General features: G+C 39.6%; 2 protein-coding genes across 16 annotated transcripts in view; one reads left to right on the top strand and one right to left on the bottom strand.

Annotated features, from left to right (window-relative positions):
* The window catches only part of TTC23L (tetratricopeptide repeat domain 23 like), a 61,261-nt gene extending 39,500 nt beyond the window's left edge, over positions 1-21,761 (top strand). For 5 of the 8 annotated variants that reach the window (XM_055246710.2, XM_055246709.1, XM_055246711.1 and 2 more), the window contains 2 exons: positions 2,581-2,708; positions 3,821-3,985. In XM_055246710.2, the coding sequence (XP_055102685.1) occupies positions 2,581-2,708; positions 3,821-3,955 (263 nt within the window). In that variant the 3' untranslated portion in view covers positions 3,956-3,985. Of the gene's footprint in view, positions 1-2,580; positions 2,709-3,225; positions 3,733-3,820; positions 3,986-18,768; positions 18,875-21,688 lie in introns of those variants that run through there. The other 3 variants (XR_010116369.1, XR_008651848.1, XM_063619913.1) reach the window with 2 other exon arrangements.
* RAD1 (RAD1 checkpoint DNA exonuclease) overlaps positions 1-23,621 on the bottom strand; it is a 44,912-nt gene that overhangs the window by 8,606 nt on the left and 12,685 nt on the right. The window contains exons 6-7 of one of the 8 annotated variants that reach the window (XM_063619920.1): positions 18,883-18,981; positions 16,349-17,936 (exon numbers count right to left, since the gene is read on the bottom strand). The exons of 1 other annotated variant lie outside the window; for it this stretch is intronic. In XM_063619920.1, the coding sequence (XP_063475990.1) occupies positions 17,913-17,936; positions 18,883-18,981 (123 nt within the window). In that variant the 3' untranslated portion in view covers positions 16,349-17,912. Of the gene's footprint in view, positions 1-6,497; positions 6,680-16,348; positions 19,377-22,545; positions 23,249-23,621 lie in introns of those variants that run through there. 6 more of the 8 variants (XM_063619921.1, XM_055246720.2, XM_063619917.1 and 3 more) reach the window with 6 other exon arrangements.

Here is a 23,621-nt window from a genome sequence, read left to right as displayed (position 1 = left end):
TTAGTAGAGACAGGGTTTCGCCATGTTGGCCAGGCTGGTCTCGAACTCCTGACTTCAGGTGATCCACCCACCTCGGCCTCCCAAAGTGCTGGGATAACAGGTGTGATCCACTGTGCCTGGCCAACACCATTATTCTTAATGGTGAAAAACTAGAAGCTTTTCTAAGACTGGGAACAAGGCAGTTTCCTCTCACCACTCCTTTTCAGCATCATAATGGAAGACCTAGCTAATGGAATAAGAGAAGAAAAGGAAGTAAAAAGTATATTATAATATTTGTGAAGGAAGAAATATAACTTTTTATTTGCAGATGACATTGATTAGAAAATTGGAAGGAATCAACAAAAATATCTGGAATTAATAAGTGATTATAGAAAAGATTCAGGATACTAGTTTAATATGCAGAAGTCAATACTTCTATATACCAGCAATGAATAAGTAAAATTTAAAATCTAAAACAATACCATTTACATTAGCACTCCAAGAAAATTTAAAACAATACCATTTACATTAGTACTCCAAGAAATGAAATAATTAGGTATAAATCTAGCAAAATATTTGTGAAATACATGTGAGAAAAACAACAAAACTTTGATGCAAGAAATCAAAGAACTAGCCAGGTATTGTGGTGTGTTCCTGTAGTCCTAGCTACTTGGGAGGCTGAGGTAGGAGAATTGCTTGATATCATGAGTTTGAGACCAGCCTGGGCAACACAGACCCATCTCAAAAAAAAAAAAAAATAGAAATCAAAGAACTAAAATAAACTAAGATCTCTTTATTTAATATCTATTCCATGTTCATGGATAAGAAGACTCAATAGTCAAGATGTCAGTTCTTCCAACTTGATTTATACATTCAACTCAATTCCAATAATAATCTCAGCAAGTTATTTTTTGGATATTAGCAAATTGATTCTGAAGTTTACATGGAGAGGCCAGAATAACCAACAACATTGAAGAACAAAGTTGGAGGACTAACACTACCCAACTTCAAGACTTACTAAAAAACCACAGCAATAAAGACAGTATAGATAAGAAATCGTCTTACCCTACTCACAGTGGCTATTATGAAAAAGACAAAAAAACAAAAAACAGGTGTTGGTGAGGTACAGAGAAAAGGGAACTCTCATACACTGTTGGTGCGAATGTAAATCAGTACAACCTCTATGGAAAACAATATGGAGATTTCTCAAATAACTAAAAATAGAATGACCATTTGATCCAGGAATCCCACTATTAGGCATCTACCCAAAAGAAAAGAAAGGTATATATCAAAAAGATTCCTGCACTTGTATGTTTATCACAGCACTATTCACAATAGCAAAGATAACAGAATCAATCTAAGTATTCATCAGCAGATGATTGGATAAAGAAAATGTGGTATATATACACAGTAGAATACTATTCAGTCATAAAAAAGAATGAAATCATGTCTTTTGCAGCAAAATGGATGGAACTGAAAGTCATTATCTTAAGTGAAACAAGCCAGACACAGAAAGTCAAGTATCAAGGTTTCACTCATAAATGGGTGCTAAAAAATGTGTGCACATGGGCTTAGTGCAGTGTTAGATAATGGAAACTCATAAGGGTGTGATGGGGGGTGGATGATGAGAAATTATTGAGTACAATGTATGTTATTTGGGTGATGGATACTCTAAAAGCTGTGACTACTATGCAATTTATACATGTAACAGAATTGCACTTGTACTCCATAAGTTTACACACAAGAAAAGTATGGTATTGGCAAAATTTTCCCATTGTTTCTATGTATCTTCTAGATTGATATAAACATGGATTATGTTTGGAAAGACACAACATTAAAATTAAATTTTCAAGCCATAACAACTATATATTTAAAATACTTACAAAATCACAACTTACTCCCTCCCACCACCCCCCAAACAGGAACCTCAGTAAACATTACTCACTATCAGAGTTTTATTTAGCTAAATATATAAGTCTTGCAGTATACCTGGGAGTTTAATATGGTAGTTCTTTGTAGTATTAGCATAATAAGATTATTCAGACAGAAGCTTTCTTTTTTGCTACAAAAAATTCCATGGATTTTATAAGGAGAATAAAAACCAAAACATCATCTGATGCCATTAAATCACATTTTAGGGCTGGGTGTGGTGGCTCACGCCTGTGATCCCAGCACTTTGGGAGTCTGAGGTGGGTGGATCATGAGGTCAAGAGATTGAAACCGCCCTGGCCAACATGGTGAAACCCCATCTCTACTAAAAATACAAAAATTAGCTGGGCGTGGTGACGCGCACGTGTAGTTCCAGCTACTCGGGAGGCTGAGACAGGAGAATCGCTTGAACCCAGGAGGCAGAGGTTGCAGTGAGCTGAGGTTGCACCACTGCACTCCAGCCTGGCAACAGAGTGAAACTGTATCTCAAAAAACAAAAGAAAACAACAACAACAAAAAAACCACGTCTTAGACTTTTAAAGAGTCCTTATGAGACCTGGCTTGAGAACAAGCATGGACTTTAAGCATGAAAATGTCAATTGAGCCAAAGCTGTTATTAGACATTTGTAAAGGTTAGCAGCTTGCCTTAAATAATTGTTTCCATTTTTCCAGATGCTGTTGAGATGTATTTCATAAAAAGTATCAATGCATATCGAGCAACATTGGGCTCAGAGGATTTTGAAACACTGAGCACCACTGAAGAATTTTGCAAATGGCTTGTCCAAAGTGGAGAAAGACAGGTAAATATGATCAATGCATAAACAGAATTGCTAGTTTGTTTATTAGATCACAATGGCATTTTTCATCTTACAGTTCAGATACTGGAGATCAGATAGGTCCCAGATAAAACTAGACAAAAACCACATTGTTCCATTATTTGCTAGCATTAACTGAAATTTTTTTATTGCAAATTGGTTTCATTCTTTTGATGAAACTGAGCAACTCTGTCCAACACGATTTAGTTTGTACTTGGAAACCGCAAAGTAGGCTCAAAGTATTTTAGAGGGACTCGATATTGATGGCAAAAGAAAATTTGCAGCTATATTTTTGCTTCTAACGGTTCCCTCTCTGACAAACTTTTTTTTTTTTTGAGACAGGGTCTCTCTCTGTCACCCAGGCTGTAGTGCAGTGGGGCGATCTCGGCTCACTGCAACCTCTGCCTCTTGGGTTCAAGCGATTTGCCTGCCTCAGTCTCCCAAGTAGCTGGGATTATAGGCATGCGCTACCATGCCCAGCTAATTTTTGTATTTTTACTAGAGACGGGGTTTCTCCATGTTGACCAGTCTGGTCTTGAACTCCTGACCTCAGGTGATCCACCTGCCTTGGCCTCCCATAGTGCTGAGATTACAGGAGTGAGCCACCATGCCCCACCAGCATTGCCTTTCTTGTTTGAAATTTTACAGCTATACTTTGTTGTGTAATGTTATGGTTCCCTTTTTGTAAAATGTTATTTTTGGTGATCTAAATAAAGCCTGTCTTGTTTGGAGAAAAAAATAAAAATAAAACTAGGAATAATACACAGGGCTTAGGTGGCTTGGAATATTAGTAAAAAGATATTTTTCTTGTATCTTGATACATGAGATCCTTCAAATCCAGGACACATCTAATCTCTGGCTTTGTAAATTTAATATTTTAAGTCAAAATTGGCTTCCATCTTTGGATCTAGCTACTAGTTCTTTTCTTTTGCAGTAGTGGTTTTCTCTTGATCTGACAGGTTTTTATTAGCCACAATTTTGTTTTCACATTAAAAAAAGTTATAGAGAATAATTGTTATTGCTGACCTTTTTACTCAGAAGTCCCATGAGTCTAAGCTATCATTCAAAACCTTTTGACTTGAACTTTATATATTCAGTGCAGCATGAACACAGTGAAGACCTTTGTCTGTCATAAGATCCCTCATGACTTTGATCTGACCAAGCCAACTTTAGACTTCCTCAGGCGAGTGAGAAATATGGATAGATTTGACATGGTCTTATTGGCCATGTAAAAACCAGTTTAAGAGTAGAGTTATAGGCACATAATAAGTAAAAATTTATTTCCAGGAATGAAGAAAAGTTTTTTTATATCATATCTAAACATTTTTATAAATGATGACATTTTCTTTATTTCAATTTTAATTGCCATTTGTAAAGACAAAAACCTTATAATGATTTGCAACCTTTTTTCTGTGGCCATGATATTTTCTGTTGGTTTAGAATATATATATATATATTTTTTTTTTTTTTTTTGAGACAGGGTCACTCTGTTGCCCAGGCTGGAGTGCAGTGGCATGATCTCGACTCACTGCAACCTCTGCCTCCCAAGTTCAAGCGATTTTTGTGCCTCAGCCTCCCGGAATAGCTGAGATTACAGGCGCCCGCCACTACGCCTGGCTAATTTTTGTATTTTTTGTAGAAACAGGGTTTAATCCTGTTGGTCAGGCTGGTCTCGAACTCCTATCTCAAGTTACCAGCCCACCTCGGCCTCCCAAAGTGCTAAGATTACAGGTGTGAGCCACCGCACCTGGCTGGTTCAGAAGATTAACATGAGATCCCAATGCCATGGGTTGATCTAATAATTAATTTTCTTTTCAAAGATGTGAAAATACTTTGCCAGAATTTAATAGCTTATCCTTGTTATATTCTGATGCAGTGAATACCATGACCTTGGTTGTGATAAACCACCAGTACCACTGCCTGATAATCCTCTGCTTCTAACCAAGTACTTTCTAGTATACCAAGCTCCTGGACAAAGCCACCAAAGGACCTGAGTGCCAGGTGGCTCCAAATCTAAACCATAAGCAGGACTGTGGACAAGTCAGCTTTACCATTAGGAAGAAAGTGCCAAGAGGGCAGGAATTTTTGTTTGTTTTGTTCACTGCAGTGTCCTCACTGCCTGAAACACTAACTGGCACATAGAAGATGCCTGATAACTTTTGAATGAAACTGCTGAATTTTATGACACATTTCCCATATTTAAAAGTAGCTCGTTCTCCTGCCTCCAAGCTTCATGTGAGGCTCTAGGCCTGTCCTAGAGGACCATAACAGAAACTCACAAGACTTGGGAATTGTTCCCATGGAATACACACACACACAGACACACACGCACACATGCATATATATTTTGATAAGTAGTTTAATCTGCCATGGATAAAAAATAAAACTCATTCATCTGGAACCATTCTTCCAGTAATTCATCAAAATGACAATCATGGCTGGGCATGGAGACTCACACCTGTAATCCCAGCACTTTGCGAGGCCGAGGCAGGAGGATTGCTTGAGCCTAGGGGTTTGAGACCAGTCTGGGTCTCATCTCTAAAAAAAATTAAAGAATTAGCCAGGTGCAGTGGTGCATGCCTGTGGTCCCAGCTACATGGGAGGCTGAGGCAGGAAGATCACTTGAGCCTGAGAGGTTGAGGCTGCAGTGAGCTGTGATCACACCACTGCACTCCAGCTTGGGTGAAAGAGACCCTGTCTCAAAACACAAACAAACCAAAAACAAACAAACAAACAAACAAAAAAAACAGAGAAAAGAAAAGAGGCACCCCTTATATGTTCTCTAGGGCTTTTAGAAAACATGAAGATGACGCCAGGCGCGGTGGCTCACGCTTGTAATCCCAGCACTTTGGGAGGCCAAGGCGGGCGGATCACGAGGTCAGGAGATCGAGACCACGGTGAAACCCCGTCTCTACTAAAAATACAAAAAATTAGCCGGGCGTGGTGGCGGGCGCCTGTAGTCCCAGCTACTCGGAGAGGCTGAGGCAGGAGAATGGCGTGAACCCGGGAGGCGAAGAGCTTGCAGTGAGCCGAGATCGCGCCACTGCACTCCAGCATGGGTGAAAGAGTGAGACTCCGTCTCAAAACAAAAAAAAAAAAAAAGAAAACATGAAGATGTTCCTCTGGTCACATACATGCAAATCTATAAGAAAGGCAATACTGTCAAAATCAAGGGAATAGGCATTGTCCAAAAGGGAATACCCCACAAGTGTTACTATGGCAAAACTGAGAGAGCCTACATTGTTATCCAGCAAGCTGTTGGTGTTGTCAACCCAAGAATTTTGACAAGATTCTTGCCAACAGAATAAATGTATGTTTGGTGCATATTCAGCACTCTAAGAGCTGGGACAGCCTCATGAAACTTCTGAAAGAAAATGGTCAGAAAAAGAAGGAAGTCAAAGAGATAGGTCCCTGGGTTCAACTGAAATGCCAACCTACTTCATCCAGGGAAGCACACTTTGTGAGAACTAATGGGAAAGAGCCTGAGCTGCTGGAACCTGTTCCCTGAATAGCTAGATTCACTCAATCACATTGTTATATACTAACATTGAACAATTTGAAAAAGAAAGTGAGAAAACAATCCCATTTATAATAGCATCAAAAAGAATAAAATACTTAGGAATAAACTTAACCAAGGAGGTGAAAGACTTATACACTGAAAAAAATAAACAGGAAAATAATAAATTATATGCATGCTTTCCTAACTCTAAAAAAATGCAAAAATATTACAGTAGTAGCCTTGAGATTCCTGATTTATTGGCAGTGTTCTCTGGAAAGCAGCAATTGACATCCCTTTTATGTTTGTTGTTCTGACATGCCACATTAGGGATGATGATTACATGTTTAACCCAATTATGAAGAAATGTCTGTTATACCTGTCAACATAGATAATTCAGGCAGTGACTGGGTGATGTGCAGTTCTTGAGGGAGCCAGCAATAATACCTCTTCACCTTCCCTAAAGAAAGCACATTGGGAAGGCAAATGAGTACAAGCACCGTTGTCCTATGAATAATTTCCAATATATACTTAATTTATTTTTGCTGTATAGTAAGTAGTTAACAGTGAGAGCTTTGCTGAAAGACAACTAGCCTAGACGTTTCAAAAATGTCAATGTTATGAAAGACCAAAAGGGCAGGAGAACTGTAACAGATTAAAGAATCATGAAAACTAAATGCAACACATGATGATTAGATGCTAGATTTTAAGGAGATGTAACGAACATTATTGGAACAATTGGGAAATTTGAACATGGAGCATATATTAGGAAATGCTGTTGTATTGATGTAAGATTTATTGAACGATAATGTTATTGTAGATATGTAGGAAAATGTTCTTGTTCTAAGAAGACACATGCTTAAGTATTTAGTGGTGGCCACATGTGATGGCTCATGCCTGTCTGTAATTCCAGTAATTTGGGAGGCCAAGGCAGGAGAATCGCTTGAGCCCAGGAGTTCATGACCAACCTGGGCAACATAGTGGGACCCCATCTCTACAAAAAAATAAATAAATAAATAAGCTGAGCAGAGTGGTGCACAACTATAGTCCCAGCTACTCTAGAGGCTGAGGTGGAGGAACATTTGAGCCTGGGAGGTCGAGGCTGCATGAGCCCTGATCACACCCCTGCACACCAGCCTGAGCAACAGAGTGAGGCCCTGTCTAAAAAAAAAAAAAAAAAAAACCATTTAGGGGTAAAGTATCTTGATTACCTACAACTTATTCTCAACAAAAATATATGTGTGTATACATGTATATTTATAGAGAGAGAGAGACATTATTTTTTAAGACGAGAGCAATAAAGCAAACGTGGCAAAATTGTAGCAATGTGTGAATCTAGGCGAAAATTGTATGGGTATTTATTTTACTATTCTTTTAGCTTTTCTGAAGGTTTGAAAAAATTTAAAATAAAAAATAGGTGAACAAAAAGAGTGAGGGCTGTGGAATTCAGACTGCCTGGTGTTGGAATTCTGACACTGCCAATCATAGGCTGTATGATCTGGGGCAAGATCCTTAGCTGTTATTAGTTTCCATTCCTTAATTTGTGAAATGAGTATAATAACAGTTCCTCTCTCTTGTAGGGCAGCCATGAAGATTAAATAGTATTATATGAATTAACCATTATTAATTACAAGCTTGGAACTTTAATTTTTTTTTTTTTTTTAACATACACACACGTCACTTTTATTTTGGTCTGGCCTAGTACAAATATTATGTATGCCCTTGGTGTCCCTTCTATGGGTTGCAAATGTAGCTATCATTTGTATACACATTCATTAATTTTATTTTATTTTATTTTATTTTGTTATACTTTAAGTTTTAGGGTACATGTGCACAATGTGCAGGTTTGTTACATATGTATACATGTGCCATGTTGGTGTGCTGCACCCATTAACTTTGGTATATCTCCAAATGCTCTCCCTCCCCCCTCCCCCCACCCCACAACAGTCCCAGGGAACTTTAATTCTTAATAAAATTACTTAGGTGACACATCACAACGGACTGATCCTGGTAGGTTATGTCATCGTTGGGTACAATGCCTTCTCCATAGAGCTCAGGGAACAGAACCAGCATGCTCCTTCGGAATTGCCAGGCTGATTTTTTTTTAAAAAAACGTTTTATCCCTCAGGAGGCTTACAGACTGCTAAAGGCTTCGTAAAAGTCCCAGGCTGATTTTTTTTAAAAAAAACGTTTTATCCTTCAGGAGGCTTACAGACTGCTAAAGGCTTCGTTAAAGTCCCAGGTATTCAGCTACAGTGACTACAGCAAAAATGTGGCTGAAACTTTTTATAATATGGGCAGGATCTGCTTTGCCAAAGGAGAGCCCACAAAGGCAATTCAGCTGCTGAGGAAGGTGACTCTTGGCTGGTTTCGTTACATTTTCCCCTGGGCTTGTAAGCAGGATGTGAGGAGGGATGTATGTACACATGTATGCATGTATATATGTATTTTCCCTTCCCTTCCATTTCATTCCCTCTCTCTTTCCTTTTCTCTTTTTAAGTGATGTGTTATCTTTTGAAAATTGTCTGCTTTGTTAGATATGCTGAGGGAGAATATGATACAAAAACTTTAGTTGAGTCCATGTCTGGACAAGGGTCTTAAAAGAGTAACACCCTAATCTTGGAATCCAAGTATGATAGTGGCAGAATCTCTTGAAAGCACTTCAAGATTGGGTGGAATTAGTAATACCTAGTTTAACCATCCGTACCCAAGTACTCATTCCCCTTCCAGAGAGCTCATTCCCTTGCAGTGGGGTGTGGCAAGAGGTGTTCAACCAGTCAGTATACTGACAGAATGAATCTAAAGGCTTAGTAAAACAGGTGGGGATGTCTCTACATAAAACCTAAGTTTATTCAAAGTCAGAGGAAAAGTTGGTAAAGATCAAGTAATACTCAAATGAGCAGAGGGTGGAGTCAGAAGCAGTCTACATCAGGTTCGCAGGGATTTTCATCTCATTTCAGGGTAACCTAATGTGATCAGAAAATAGTAAATAACAGAAGAAAGAGGAACTCATTTTGAAGATTCAGAGAAAAAGAAAGCCCCTGAAAGTAAGTTATAGCAGCCAGAATAGCTTTTCCAGGGAAGCATGAACACACGGATGGCATCTGGGTAATGGGGGCAGAAGCCTGAAAGGAGAGAAAACTTTGAAATGAAAAGATGACAATCTGAGGATAAGAAATGAGATGAAATGGAAAATGATGAGTGAAATGAGAAGGGGTTCCAGGGAAACAAGTCTAATAAAATTCAAATCCACATTGAAAATAATGAAGACTCTTAACATGGAGTGATACTGGAGTATTGTTTCTCAAATCTAGAATTGTAACACAGTCGGTAAGAAACAAAACAAAACAAGCAAAAAACAAATTCCTGAGTCTCACCCCAGACCACCTGAATTAGAAGTTTTAAGAATTGTGTACAGAATCTGTTTTTTTAATAGTTCTAGAGGCAGTTTTAATATCCTGCCAATTTTAAGAATCAAGATTGATAAAACAAACTTAAAAAGCTCTCTTAGAACGCAGAGTGAAAGAAGAGAGGGATCTCATGAGAAAGTCATTGGTGTGCAGGACAAAGTAGAGATTCAGCCAAAGAATCGTATGTATTTCTGAAGAAATTATGATTGGAATAGAAGCAGTAATCAGAGATATCATTGAAGACAAATGTTCTGAAATAAAAAAAGACCATAGCATATACTTTGTAAGGATTTACCATGTTCCTCACAAAATCAGTGTAAGGAGAGCCTCATTTAGATTTTTACCTGGCAATGAATTTTTGTTGGCATGTGCAATAGATGGAATGCTTGCGTCCCTTCAAAATTCATATGTTGAAACCTAATCTTCGATGTGGCAGTGTTTGGAGATGGGACCTTTAGAAGGTGACAAGGACTCAAGGTGGAGCCTTCATGAATGGGATTAGTGCCCTTTTAAAAGAGACCTCAAAGAGCTTCCTTGCCCCTTCCACCATGTGAGTTTACAGCAAGAAGATGGCTGTCAATGAATCAGGAAGTGGGCCCTCACCTGACACGAAATGGACTAAGGCAGCATGGCTACAGTCTCGATTTGTAATAGGGATTCAACTTGGAGATTTAGGATGCCGTAAGCCTAGGTAGGGGCTACATCTTTGTTATCAGCTTAGGAAATAAATGTAGTGCAGGTGTTTGAAATGTAAACTTGTGACAAGATCTCAGTTCTGCTGATCCTTTCCTGAGTTTGGTTTGCAATTAAGGTGCTTGCTGTCTGATTCTCTTTAATTTGTTGCTTCTCACCTCACCTAGTGTATGATGATTCAAATCTTTGTATATGGAGGTGAACACAGTAAAAGCAGGGAGACAAAGAGCCTCCTTACCCTGTTGCAGAGGTGAGTTCTGGCCCTGACCATCAGCCATGTCATCAAGATATATGCATAGCATGGCCTCTCCCAGTTCAACCAGGTAGGGGTGATTCACCTCTATCATTCTTGCTAGTAAGGCAAAATCCTACCTGTGTATGAATTTGGCCAAATCCTGTACTAGGGGAAATTAGTTGATTTCTTACAGTCTCATAGAACCCAGTATTAATAGGGTCTGCTGCAATAACATTTAGTATTTATAATATCCCTTTCAATGCTGAGCATTATAGAAAAGCCCTGCAAGACAAGGTTGTTGCTGGTCACAGTGTGATAGATATGATGTGGATTCAGAGAAAGTAAATGAGTACCTTAAAATAATTTTTCTTGGTGAATATACAAAGTCTAGGTCCCTAAACATAAGGCAAGCTTTTTAGGATACAGTTGTCTCCAAAGTTAGTAATGACAGAACCTCTTCAGATTCTTTTTTTAAATGTTTATAATTTAAGTCAAAGAGAGTTTTGTATAGACTTGTCTCAGTCTTTAACCTTGACGTTATCAATGACGCTTATCATTGACATTTGTTCATCTCAGAATAGTATTGACCTCGAACTGTTCTCTTCTAAGAGGGAAGAGAACAAAAACTTGTTGAGTTTATACCAAATTCATAAAACTGAGCTAGGTCCTATTCATAAAGTATTTAATTTAATCCTCACAAATACCCAGTGTGATAGCTCTCACTTAACAGAAGGGAGCTTGATGTTTTATAATGGAATTTGCCTAAATTCACTCAGTCTTGGAGATGTGGACTCAGATAAGTGTGACTCTAAAGGCCATGTATTTTCCCTGAGAGCCCTCTAACAGAGTGCATTGCTGCTGAGAGGAGCCCTCTAACAGAGTGCATTGCTGCTGAGAGTTAGGACCCTGAATGTGTTCACCAGCGGTGGCTGATAATTGGTCCCCTTCTCACCAGGTTCACCACGCTAGAGAGGTGGGGAAGATCATGCCAGGGAGAATACATTGAGCCCTCCTATCCACACCCCCTTCAGTCAGAGCCACCACTGAGGTGGGCCCCACAGGAGGCTATCTCCTGTTTCATCATTACCCGGAGGAGGACGTTCTCCAGCCTCTGTCAATAATTCCTGTGTTAGGAGGATATAGAGGATCAGCCACAAGGCAAAATGCGGAAATTTGCTCCCTGCCTGTTGGTGTATATGAAAGCATGTTTTCTTAATCAATAACTGTAAAAATATTAATAACTACAATGTAGAAGTTTTTCCATTTCCTTGGCACTGTATTATACATTTATATATACTTTTTCTGATTCATAAACCACATTATTAGGTGGGTTTTTTGTTTTTTTTTTTTTTTGAGACAGATTCTTGCTCTGTCGCCATGCTGGAGTGCAGTGGCGCAATCTTGGCTCACTGCAACCTCCACCTCCTGAGTTCAAGTGATTCTCCTGCCTCAGCCTCCCGAGTAGCTGGGACTACATGCGTATGCCACTACGTCCAGCTAATTTTTGTATTTTTAGTAGATACGGGGTTTCACCATGTTGGCCAGGATGGTCTCGATCTCTTGACCTTGTAATCCGCCCGCCTCAGCCTAAGGGAGTGTTTTTATCTTCCATGTTCAGGTGATGAAACTGAAGCTCAGAAAGTTTGGGTATCTTGGCCTGGCACGATGGCTCACACCTGTAATCCCAGCACTTTGGGAGGCTGAGGCTGGTGGATCGCTTGAGCTCAGGAGTTCAAGACCAGCCTGGACAACATGGTGAAGCCCCATCGCTACAAAAAATATAAAAATTAGCCAGGTGTGGTGGCATATGCCTGTGGTCTCAGCTACTTGGGAGGCTGAGGTAGAAGGATAACTTGAGTCCAGGAGGTCAAGGCTGCAGTGAGCCACGATTGCGCCACTGCACTCCAGCGTAGGTAACAGACTGAGACCCTGTCTCAAAAAAAAAAAGAAAGGTTGGGTATTTTGTTCATAAGATAGCTGGTAAATCTAAGATTTGAATTTGGGTTGATCAGATTTCAAAAATGCCCTTTCACTAATATAATACAGATTCTGACTTTGATGAATTTGAGTATACGTATGAGGATACCTGTTCAACAGGCAAGGCTCCAGAACCCATTTTACATATGGGAAAACTGAAAACTGATTTACTGAAGTTAACTCACCCAGGAAGAGGCAAAGGTAGAATTTTAATCTGGGTCTCTTTAACTCCAGGATCTGTATTCTATAGGAAGTGTAGCTTACAATCTGAAGACAGACTACCTGGAGTTTTTTTTAAAAGATGAGGTCTTTCTATGTTGCCCAGGCTGGTCCAAACTTCTGTGCCCAAACAGTCTTCTGCTTCTGCCTCCCAAGTAGCTGGGATTACAGGCATCTGCCACTGCACCCAGGATTGCCTGGATTTAAAACTCAGGCTCCATCACTCAGCTCTCTGACCTAGGTGAAGTGACTTAACCTCCCTCAGCCTCTATTTATTCATCAGTAAAATATTAGTACTTTCCTCAAAAAGTATATTTTCTGAAAGTTAATGAGATCATAAATAATACAAGACTTAGATCAGGGCCTGGAAGGTCTTAGCAGGTCTTAAATGCCCAATGAATGTTGAGATCTTAATAATAAAATAGTAATAATAACAATTATTCTGTATCTGAAGTACAAGAGATAATAGGTCAGAATGTTAAAATAAGAGGCTTCTTTGTATCGCCCTATTATTGTTTTATATTAAGAGTAATAGGTACAGAGTATACATTACTGGAGTCAGAACTGTGATCTTAACCTGCCTTTTCCACTCACAAAGTATGTGACCTTGGGCACATGACTTAACCTCCTTGAACCTTGTTTTCCATTGCTAACATCCAGATCATAGTAAACCACAGAGAGTTGTTGTGAGTTTTAAATAAAATCATGTCTATAACATGCATAGTACAGTGCCTGGCACAGTATGCACTCAATAAATGTTTGTAAAACACCTTTCCTTCCCATTTTTCACAGAAGATTGCCTTTTGCTTTCAGGGCAGCAGTTCAGAATATTTGAAATCAGGAATAATTGTTAGCCACTATTACCATAGGTTAGTTTTGAGATTTTGAACCTTTGAACATATCTAAAGTATATTTCGTGCTTTGAAGGTAATAATAATGAAACTAAAAGAACAAAATGTATAATTTCAGAGAAAAAATGCATGATATTTCCTCAAAACTGAGCAGAAGTTCTACTCAGCTTGTATTTAAAAAGAGACACTTCAGAATATCTGGAATGAATCTAATTCTTCAGTAGCCTGAGGTTGCTTTGCCTTCCAGTATTTACTGGGTCTTTTAGGTGATCTGAAAAGATTCATAGAAGGAGGAAAAATTAGGAGATCTAATTCAGACCCTAGGTAGTATGAGTTTCTTTGGGTACTTGGAAATTAATTTTTCTTTCTGTAAATTACAATGAAACCAAATGTACCAAGAAAGTCCATATAAGGGGAAAAGAAGAGTCTTTTGAGGACTTTGCTGTAGCAGAAGGTTTTTCTTTCCCTGAAACAAGCCCATATCTCATTCCTCAAGAACTGCTGAGCAAAGCCATGGGGGTAACTGCCAAAGCCAGATGTCAAAACCCGGTACAAGGATTGCTCTCTCTTTGCAAACTTCAGCATCTCGCTGGAGTAATCAATCCCAGATGTCCTGGAACTCTGCTAGTTTTCCGATGTACTCTCCCGCTTCTTACCTCACCTCTTCCGGAAACTCGTTGACTACACTCACTGGACTTTCATTGCTAGGAGCCCCAATTCTTGGCTTTTGAAGCCTCTGCAAAAAAGCTAAAGTAGAAATGGCCCCTTGAAATCAGAGTTAATTTCAACATTAAATGATAGTTGCAAGGGCCTCAAATAAAATATTGGTGTACAGAAAGGGCATAGAAAATCTCAGATTTGGAAATAAACTTTCAGGTTGTTTAGTCTAACTTTTACCTAAATCACAAATGTACTTCAGTTGTAATCATTTACATATCTAGCTCATTTAAGCACTAGAAATACTAGTATGTTTAAGATATAGTCCCTTATGTGAAAACAGACACGTATGACCAGATTACAAGTTAATCTGTAGTAAGTCTTTAATAGAAATGTAAAGGAAAAGGACAAGTAATAAATCATGAGGCTAGAAATGTGGGTGGAAACTCTGCATAGGTTGGGGGCTGGGTTGCAGGTTCTTCGAAGAAAAGTTGACATAAGCAGGTAGACAAGAAGCTAGAGGAGAGTATTCCAAGTTGCATGAAGAGAAGCATAGTGGCATAGATTGCCGATATTGCTGAGGAAAAGCAAGTGGCCTCGAGTGGTTGTAGTTTAAGGTACCTAAGGAGGGACGTGCTGGACATGAGTTTGGAAAGACAGACTGGGGCGAGATTATGGAATTTTTATGTGCTGTGCTAAGGCATTTGGGACCATCAAAGAGTTTTGGGCAGGATATGACATGATCAATTATTGGCTTTAAAACATTAACTCTGACAGCAATGAGAAGGATAGATGGTACCTAGGGAGAAGTGGGGAGAGCAGTTAGGAGGTAGATCCGATAGTCCAAGGGAGAGATGTTTAGACCCTTAATTATCTAAAGCCGTAGTAGGAAGAATGTGTAGAGGACAGATCGAGAAGCTATATGGAGTCTGTATTGACAGACCGTGGGACCAGTCAGATGTGAGGTTTAATAGAGGCAGGAATCAAAGGTAGCTTTGAAGTTTCTAGCTTGGGCAACTGGGTGAATGGCAATGCTATTAAATAGTATTGGCAAGAGGAATAATCTTGGAGGATGTCTAGGGCGTCTGAGGGAAGATGGTTTCCACTTTGGATATGTTTGCAGTACCCACAATACATCCACCTGGCAATGGCTGTTAAGTTGTTGGCTGTATGGGCCAGGAGCTCAAAGAAATGATTCTGAAGCTAATGGAATGGATAAAATAACCCATGGAATACATACATGTGAAACAAGAAGGCTTAGGAAAGAACTTTGGAGAATGCTTACACTTATTTCAGAGAGAATATAATATGGTGATTTGGTAGCAGAACAGCTGGGGCTCAGATTTGAGCTTTCCCACTTACAGTGAGACTTCCTAAGGCTTACTTTCTTCATCTGTGAAAATGCACATAAATAGAGCACTTCATTTTAAGTGCTTTACTTAGTGTATGGCACATAATAAGCTTCTGTGAAATGTTAATTATTGTAATTATCATTATTGTATTATTTAGAGGTCACACAGAAAGAGGAACTGAAAAGGAGTCCTTAAGAATTAGGAGAGTCAGGAAAAAACAGAAAGGAAATCAGAGGACAAAGTTTCAATGAAAGAGAGGCCAGTGTCATTGTTACGAAAGACATTAGGAGACACTTCAAAGAGGAAGAAATGCATATGACCAATAAACACACACACACACACAAAGATTTCCAATCTCAGGCAGGATTCAAAACATAAAATACCATTTTTAACCTATCGTTTTTGTGGTAATGAAAAATACAGGTAAGAAAATCCAGCTCTGTCAAAAGTATGGGGAGCTCAGCCCTCTCAATACTCTATATGGGACTGTATCTTGATTGCACCTTTTTGGTGGATATGTTGGGAAAAGTTAATAGAATGTTTAAATGCCTGTAACCTTTGACTCTGAAAGACCACTTCTAAGAATTTGTCTTTTGAAATCCTTACACAAAATATGTATTTATAAATATATATATATACAAATATACACATATACATACATAAATATATCTTTCTTTTAGATTTGTTTATCATAGCAAACAGTGGGAAAAACGCAAATGTCTACCAGTAGAAATACTAGTACATTTTTATTGCCATATAATATGGTCATTCAAAGGCATGATGTAGAGCTTTAAGTGTCATGGAAGAATATTCCCATATATATTGTTAGGGCTAAAAACATGAAAAGTACACATTAGTGAGCAATATATATAGCATAACTCATAAGTATATGTAAATATGTAGTTAGTGAAAAGAACAGTAATTATCTCTAGGACACAGGATTATGGAGGACTTTCAAATTCTATGGTTATATATTTGTGTCATTTTTTATTTTTACAATAGATATTGTGATGATAAAAAAGATACATTTTAAGAGTATGGTATATATGTCAAATATGAAGAGAGCGCCATGTAGTGGTAAGGAATGGACTAGTGCCAGACGGCCTCGGTTATAATCCCAGCTGTGTCTTTAGCTGTGAGATCTTGGACAAATCGCTTTACTTCTCAGTTCCCTCATCCATAAAATGGGGATGATAATAATATAATATCTACTTCATAGGGTTGTTATGAATAAGTAAGTTAATGTAAGTAAAACTGCAAAGAAAGGTGTCTGGCACATAGTATGTACTAATTAGAGATGATGAGAGTGTTAAGATGATGATGATGATGATGATTGCAGACGGAAAGGGAAGGATGGCTAATCAGAAGCCATTATATTGGCAAATAAAAAATAATCACTGACATCACTGATATTAGCATGAGCTGTATTTGTAGAGAAGACCTTTGAGATTACTGTTTGTCAGTACCTGATTAAATACCTCCCATGATCAGGAATTTACTCATTATCTCTCAAAATGGCCCCTTCCTTCCATTACTGGACAGTTCTGATTGTTAGAAGAATGTAGCAGCTAAGGTCATAGACTACATTTAAAGTTAGACATATCTGTGTTTGAATCCAGGCTAAACCACTTTCTATGTGCCATTAGGCAAGTTATCTTAAGCCTCACTTTTCTCTAATGAGGATTAGAATAGTATCTATAATGTAGAAACATAACGAAGAGTAAATGAGATTATTCACATAAAGCACTTAGCACAGTATGTGGTATACTGTAAGTGCTCAATAAATATTAGCCATTCTAACAATTCTACCTAGTCATCAAACTTACTGGATGTATGAAAGCATGGTTATCAACTTTATCTTTCTTTCTGTTAGATGTCTCTGGAACAGCTGCATACCGAAAAGTTATTTTGATATACCTTTTGATGGGTATAAAGCTGTAGAAGCCAACAGAAGGAGCAGGGAAAACCATCCTTTTCTCCTCATAAGAGGGGAGCAAAGGAAGGTGCCTCAGTGCCTATTAACCTATTAGTGACATACAGTCCTCTTGGTCATGTGAACAAAATGGAACAGCCTCTTCTGGGCTGAGGGGCTGGAGAAGGAAAGTAGGATGCAAATGGGGATTTGGGAGGTGATTATTTCCAGAGAGAAGTGAGCAAGGAAAAAGAAAGGAGGTGATATGCTTCAGTACATTTTGTATCAGCCAGACCAGTCTTGGGCAAGACCTTAGTGATGAAATGTGTGTTCCATAAGCTGGGTTCTTTCCAGGCTGCTGCATTCATCTTCTTTTCCTATTATTTATTAGTAAACATTCCAACACTCCATCTACAAAATTAAGGAGAAAATATCTGGCCAAACTTGGTATGAGTGAGTGAGGAGCACAATCTGCTCCAGCAGAGCCAGGTAGCCAAACAAGGGGCAGCAGCTTTTCCAAATCAGGATTCTAGGACTAGCTGGAGGCATTGGGGCAGGTAGAGAAGTGAAAACTCAGAAGCCTTTAGTTCCCTGCTTGAGGGTCTCTTTTATGGGGAACAAGGGCTGCTAAGCCACAGTGAGCCAGCTCAGTGTACCTTATCTTTAGCAGAGCAGTGGGGAGCTCTGCAATCTCCAGCTACTCTGCCATGCCCACAGAAATGGTCTGATAGGAGGGGATAGCATGGAATAGGGCAGGCAGAGCTTGAGGTTCCAGAGCAAAAGGCTGGGTTTGGTGGAGCTTGATTTATTAGTGTTGTCTGCCTTGGGTATGGGTGGGGGAATAGCTGGACTTCTACCACATATTTGCTGTTCAGGTATAGAGAAAAGAGCACTGTACTCTGAGTCAAGGCACCTTGTGTGTGAATCCCAAAAACCATGAGACCTTAAGTCACTTGAACATTGAGTCTCAGTTTCTTCATCTTCATTAATTCCTTTAACAAACATTTGTTGAGCACCTACTAAGTGCCAGGTGCAGTTAGAGCTGCAGGTGGTAATAAAGGTAAATAAAACATGGTCATTAATCTTAAGGGGACAACATTCTAGTGTAACAGAAAACATGAAGAAATAATGTAAACATGAAGTTTAAGTTCTGGAATAGCATTCTCAGTGCAATGAAAGAGACAATCTATGAGAATTGGAAAAGACTTCATAGAGAGGGTGACATTTGAGCCATTTCTTAAAGGACAAGTAGCAGTTCATCCCGATAGAGAAGAGAAGCCATTCCTGGAAGAAGGAACTCTACACACAAAGGCACAGAAGCATGACAGAGGGCACTGTATGAAGGAATGGTAAGTACTTTACAGCTGTTGTACAGGGCAGCATGTCCTGAAGGGGGCTGCAAGAAATGCTGATTCCAAGGGATGTGCATCAGTTCTCTGGGGGAGGAAGAAAGGCTCTGTGGTAGAAAGACAAAAATCATTTAAGGAAAAAAAAAAAAAAGGTTTAAACCAAGTGACACGTGTTACTTTCCTGAAGGGCTTCTCAGGACTTTTAATATACAAAACCTTCGGCTGGGTGTTGTAGCTCATGCCTGTAATCCTAGCACTTTCGGAGGCTGAGGCAGGTGGATTGTCTGAGCTCAGGAGTTCGAGACCAGCCTGGGAAACACAGTGAAACCCAGTCTCTACTAAAATACAAAAAATTAGCCAGGCGTGGCAGCATGCGCCTGTAGTCCCAGTTACTCGGGAGGCTGAGGCAGGAGAATCGCTTGAACCTGGGAGGCGGAGGTTGCAGTGAGCCGAGATTGTGCTGCTGCACTCCAGCCTGGGTGACAAAGCAAGACTCTGTCTCCTAAGGAAAAATAAAAAAAAATTTTAAAAATTAAAAAAAAATACATATATACATATATACGTGTATATATATACACGTATATATATATATATATACGTATATATATACATATATACGTATATATATACGTGTATATATATACGTATATATATGTATATATATATATACGTGTATATATATGTATATATATGTATATATACGTGTATATATATACGTGTATATATATATGTATATATATATATACACAAAATCTTCCCTATTGGTATGTTGGGAACAAATCAGGTTTTTAAAATTTTTATTTTTATATTTTAAATTTGTAGAGACGAGGTCTCACTATGTTGCCCAGGCTGGCCTCCAACTCCTAGGCTCAAGCGATCCTCCTGCCTCAGCCTCTCAAAGTGCTGGGATTACAGGCATGAACACACCGTACGTGGCTGCAAATCAGTTTTTTAGAAAACATTGTATTTTACATACCTGAAGTCTTTTTGAAATGATCGGTGATTTAAATTTTGGCAAATAAAACCTTGCCCTGTCTTTAGAATCAAAGTAGAGAAACTAAGGTTTGGTTTTGTTGAAAGCAAAGGGTGTAGTGTGTCCTTGCCCTGAGGGTATACATGAATACTTTTGCAGTTTGGTAAGGAATTTTGGCCCCACTTTAGGACATAAAGTCTTTATGAACTATGACTATCTCATCAACTATTTAATCTGATCATAGAAATATGACTTCAGTGCATACCTATGAATTAATCTTTTTGATTCATGGTGGTTAAGAGCTGTAGTTCCGGAGACAGGCAAGCCTGAGTTCAAACCCCAGGACTACCACTTTCTAGCTATGGGCAATCCTGGTTTCTTCATCTATAAAATGGGGATGAAGTATAGTACCTATCTCAGTGTTGCTGTGAGAATAAATGAGATAATGCATTATATGTAAAGTGCTTAGCAGAGTGCCTGGCCCCATAGTAATCATGTACTAAGTAACAGCTATTTTTATTTTTACTGAAAGCTGGTCTTTGACTTTATTACCTTCTACTGACACCATTGTTTTGTTTATTTTTTTGAGACGGAGTCTTGCTCTGTCGCCCAGGCTGGAGTGCAGTGGCACAGTCTCGGCTCACTGCAAGCTCTGCCTCCCGGGTTCTGACACCATTGTTGCATGAAGCAAACGGAGATAGGGGCTGAATATTTTTGAAAAGCTACTACCAAGCTGATGTGGAAAACATTTTGCTGGTTAACATCTGGAAAAAGATATAGACTTATCAGGTTCTGGAAACACAGATAGTATCATAGACAAGCAGTCTGACACAATCAGCTAAACTCAAAGATAATATATGCACTATGGAAATCAGTCATCCTTTCAGGTTTCAGGCAAGGAGAATCCTGCCACCTTGTGGTATGAGAGAAGTAGGCCCAAGGCTGATTCCCACTTACTATCCCTAGCAGAGATGCAGAGCCCTCTTACAGTTCCTTGCCCACCTCTCAATTTATGAGACCCCTGGGCAATTGACTTAATCTGTGCCTATTTCTTCAGCTAATTTGGAATCTCATTGTCTCCTGGTTTACTGCAAAGGAAGTTAAAGTGACAGATAGCTTTCTATATTTTATACAGTCCAGTAATAGAGAATGAGCCAGTCTTTAGTGCGACTTGCATAAAAACCCCAAGTTCATAAAATTTTGTATCTCATATTCTACAGAACAAATATTCTTTTCAGGTAAAAAAAGGGCTATGAAAACCACACTTTTTTCAGGCTTGAGGTAGAAATAGGAGGTGACTAAAGAACACTTAATAGTAACTGTGTTTCTGGAGCAGTCTTTTGGATCATAATACATCAAATTCCTGCTCAGCTCCTTCAGTAATGGGAAATCAGACAGACATCTCAACGGCTAGAAACAAGCAAGAGAGATCTTTCACAGAGCCTCGGGCACTAAGTCTCAGTGCTCGTGAGAAGAAACCACTTGAAAATCATGAACTATATAAAAGGCCCTAAATTAGATAAGTTTTACACCTGGGATTTAAACAATCCAGGTAGCTCAAATATCCGTGGTTTGCCATCTGAATCAAGGGAAGAGCTCCCTGCTCTTTAGGAAGAAAACCCAAGACTCTAGTCAGATTTTAGAGGCCTATTAGAAAAGCCTGCATTTTGAGAGTATAGTCATGTGATGGAAAAATGGTGACACAGTTGCCTCAGGCTAAGTTCAGCCTTTGGCTCAGGTAAGGCAATGAGATCTGCTGCTGGGGGAGGGAGGGCCAGTTATGGAGGAAGAGAAGGCAAGAACCAAGAAAAATGCTCAAATGGTTTTCTCCTTTCCTCTAGGTGTTCTGTTATCAAATTGAAAACCTCTATACAGGATAGCCAACAATAAAGACAACCTTGTTGATGATAAAAATTCTCGACCACAAAATGTTTCTCAACACTGATAGCAGTGGCAGATCTAAAACAGAACAGTTTTTTATTAAGGACTCTGGAAAAAAAAAGGTCCACTTAGCAGCAGCATTCCAGGTGAAATACCCAAGAGCCATTAGAAACTAGGATCCTGGCCGGGCGCAGTGGCGCACGCCTGTAATCCCAACACTTTGGGAGGCCAAGGCAGGCAAATCACGAGGTCAGGAGATCGAGACCATCCTGGTCAACATGGTGAAATCCCCCCCATCTCTACTAAAAATACAAAAAAAATTAGCTGGGCGTGGTGGCACATGCCTGTAAACCTAGCTACTCGGGAGGCTGGGGCAGGAGAATCACTTGAACCGGGGAGTCGGAGGTTGCAGTGAGCCGGGATGGCGCCACTGCACTCCAGCCTGGCTACAGACTCCGTCTCAAAAACAAACAAAAAAACCAACTAGGATCCTGATCTATGACTTGGGGGAAAGAAATCTTTTAGACACATGCTTTAAGTTAGTTTTTTGTTTCACTGGGACTCCATTACCTTCTATTTCCCTTTTTCTAACTCTATTCCTTTCAGTTCTGATTTTTTAAAAAATTCTGGGGCCGGGCGCGGTGGCTCACGCCTGTAATCCCAGCACTTTGGGAGGCCGAGGCGGGCGGATCACGAGGTCAGGAGATCGAGACCATCCTGGCTAACACGGTGAAACCCCGTCTCTACTAAAAATACAAAAAATTAGCCGGGCGAGGTGGCAGGCGCCTGTAGTCCCAGCTACAAGGGAGGCTGAGGCAGGAGAATGGCGTGAACCCCGGGGGGCGGAGCCTGCAGTGAGCCGAGATCGCGCCACTGCACTCCAGCCTGGGTGAAAGAGTGAGACTCAGTCTCAAAAAAAAAAAAAAAAAAAAAAAAAAAAAAAAAAAAAAAAAAAAAAATTCTGCGATACCTAAGGAGTTTATTGTGAACACTTTCATATACTACAGTTGACCACTGAACAATGCAGGGGCTAGGGCTGCCAATGCCTTGTGCAGTCAAAAATCTTTGTATAACTTTGGATTCCCCCAAAACTTAACTGCTAATAGCCTACTGTTAACTGGGAGCCTTACTGATAAGATAAAGTTGATTAACACATATTTTGTATGTTATATGTATATTATATAATATATTCTTACAATGAAGTAGAGAAAGGCAAAGGTTATTAAGAAAATGATAAGGGGCCAAGTGTGGTGGCTCATTGCCTGTAATCCTAGCACTCTGGGAGGCAGAGGAAGGCAGATTGCTTCAGCCCAGGAGGTCGAACACAGCCTGGCCAACACAGCGAAACCCCCTCTCTACTAAAAATACAAAAATTAGCTGGGCGTGGTGGTGGGTGCCTGTAATCCCAGCTGCTTGGGAGGCTGAGGCAGGAGAATCACTTGAACCTGGGAGGTGGAGGTTGCAGTGAGCCAAGATCGTGCCATTGCAGTCCAGACTGGGTGACAAGAGCAAAACTCCGTCTAAAAAATAAATTAATAATAATACAGCTCAAAGACCCTGTGTCTTTGGGGATCCAAGTGTATCACTATCAACATCTGTATCAACGCACTCAGTGCTTACAGAACCACATTTTGGTTCTTCATTCAGGAAATTATTTCAGTCATTTGTTCAGCCTGTAAAATCTAAGAATCAACCAGTACCCAAGGTATAGTGAGTTGTGTTCTGCTGTGGCAGAAGCACACATATACCAACTAAGCCAAAGCCTTGTCCACTGACTGGTAGGCCTTCTCCTGGCAGTTGCCGACTAACTCCCAGGATGATTTAGGGTTGGCACTTGGGATCAAGGTCCCACATTGCAGCCCTGGCTGAAAGCAGCTATACATTCCATTGCCC

The sequence above is a fragment of the Symphalangus syndactylus genome, chromosome 16 (genome assembly GCF_028878055.3).
Source record: "Symphalangus syndactylus isolate Jambi chromosome 16, NHGRI_mSymSyn1-v2.1_pri, whole genome shotgun sequence".
NCBI lineage: Eukaryota > Metazoa > Chordata > Mammalia > Primates > Hylobatidae > Symphalangus > Symphalangus syndactylus.
The sequence above is the reverse complement of the archived record's forward strand: the minus strand, read 5'-3'. Positions and strand labels throughout refer to the sequence as shown.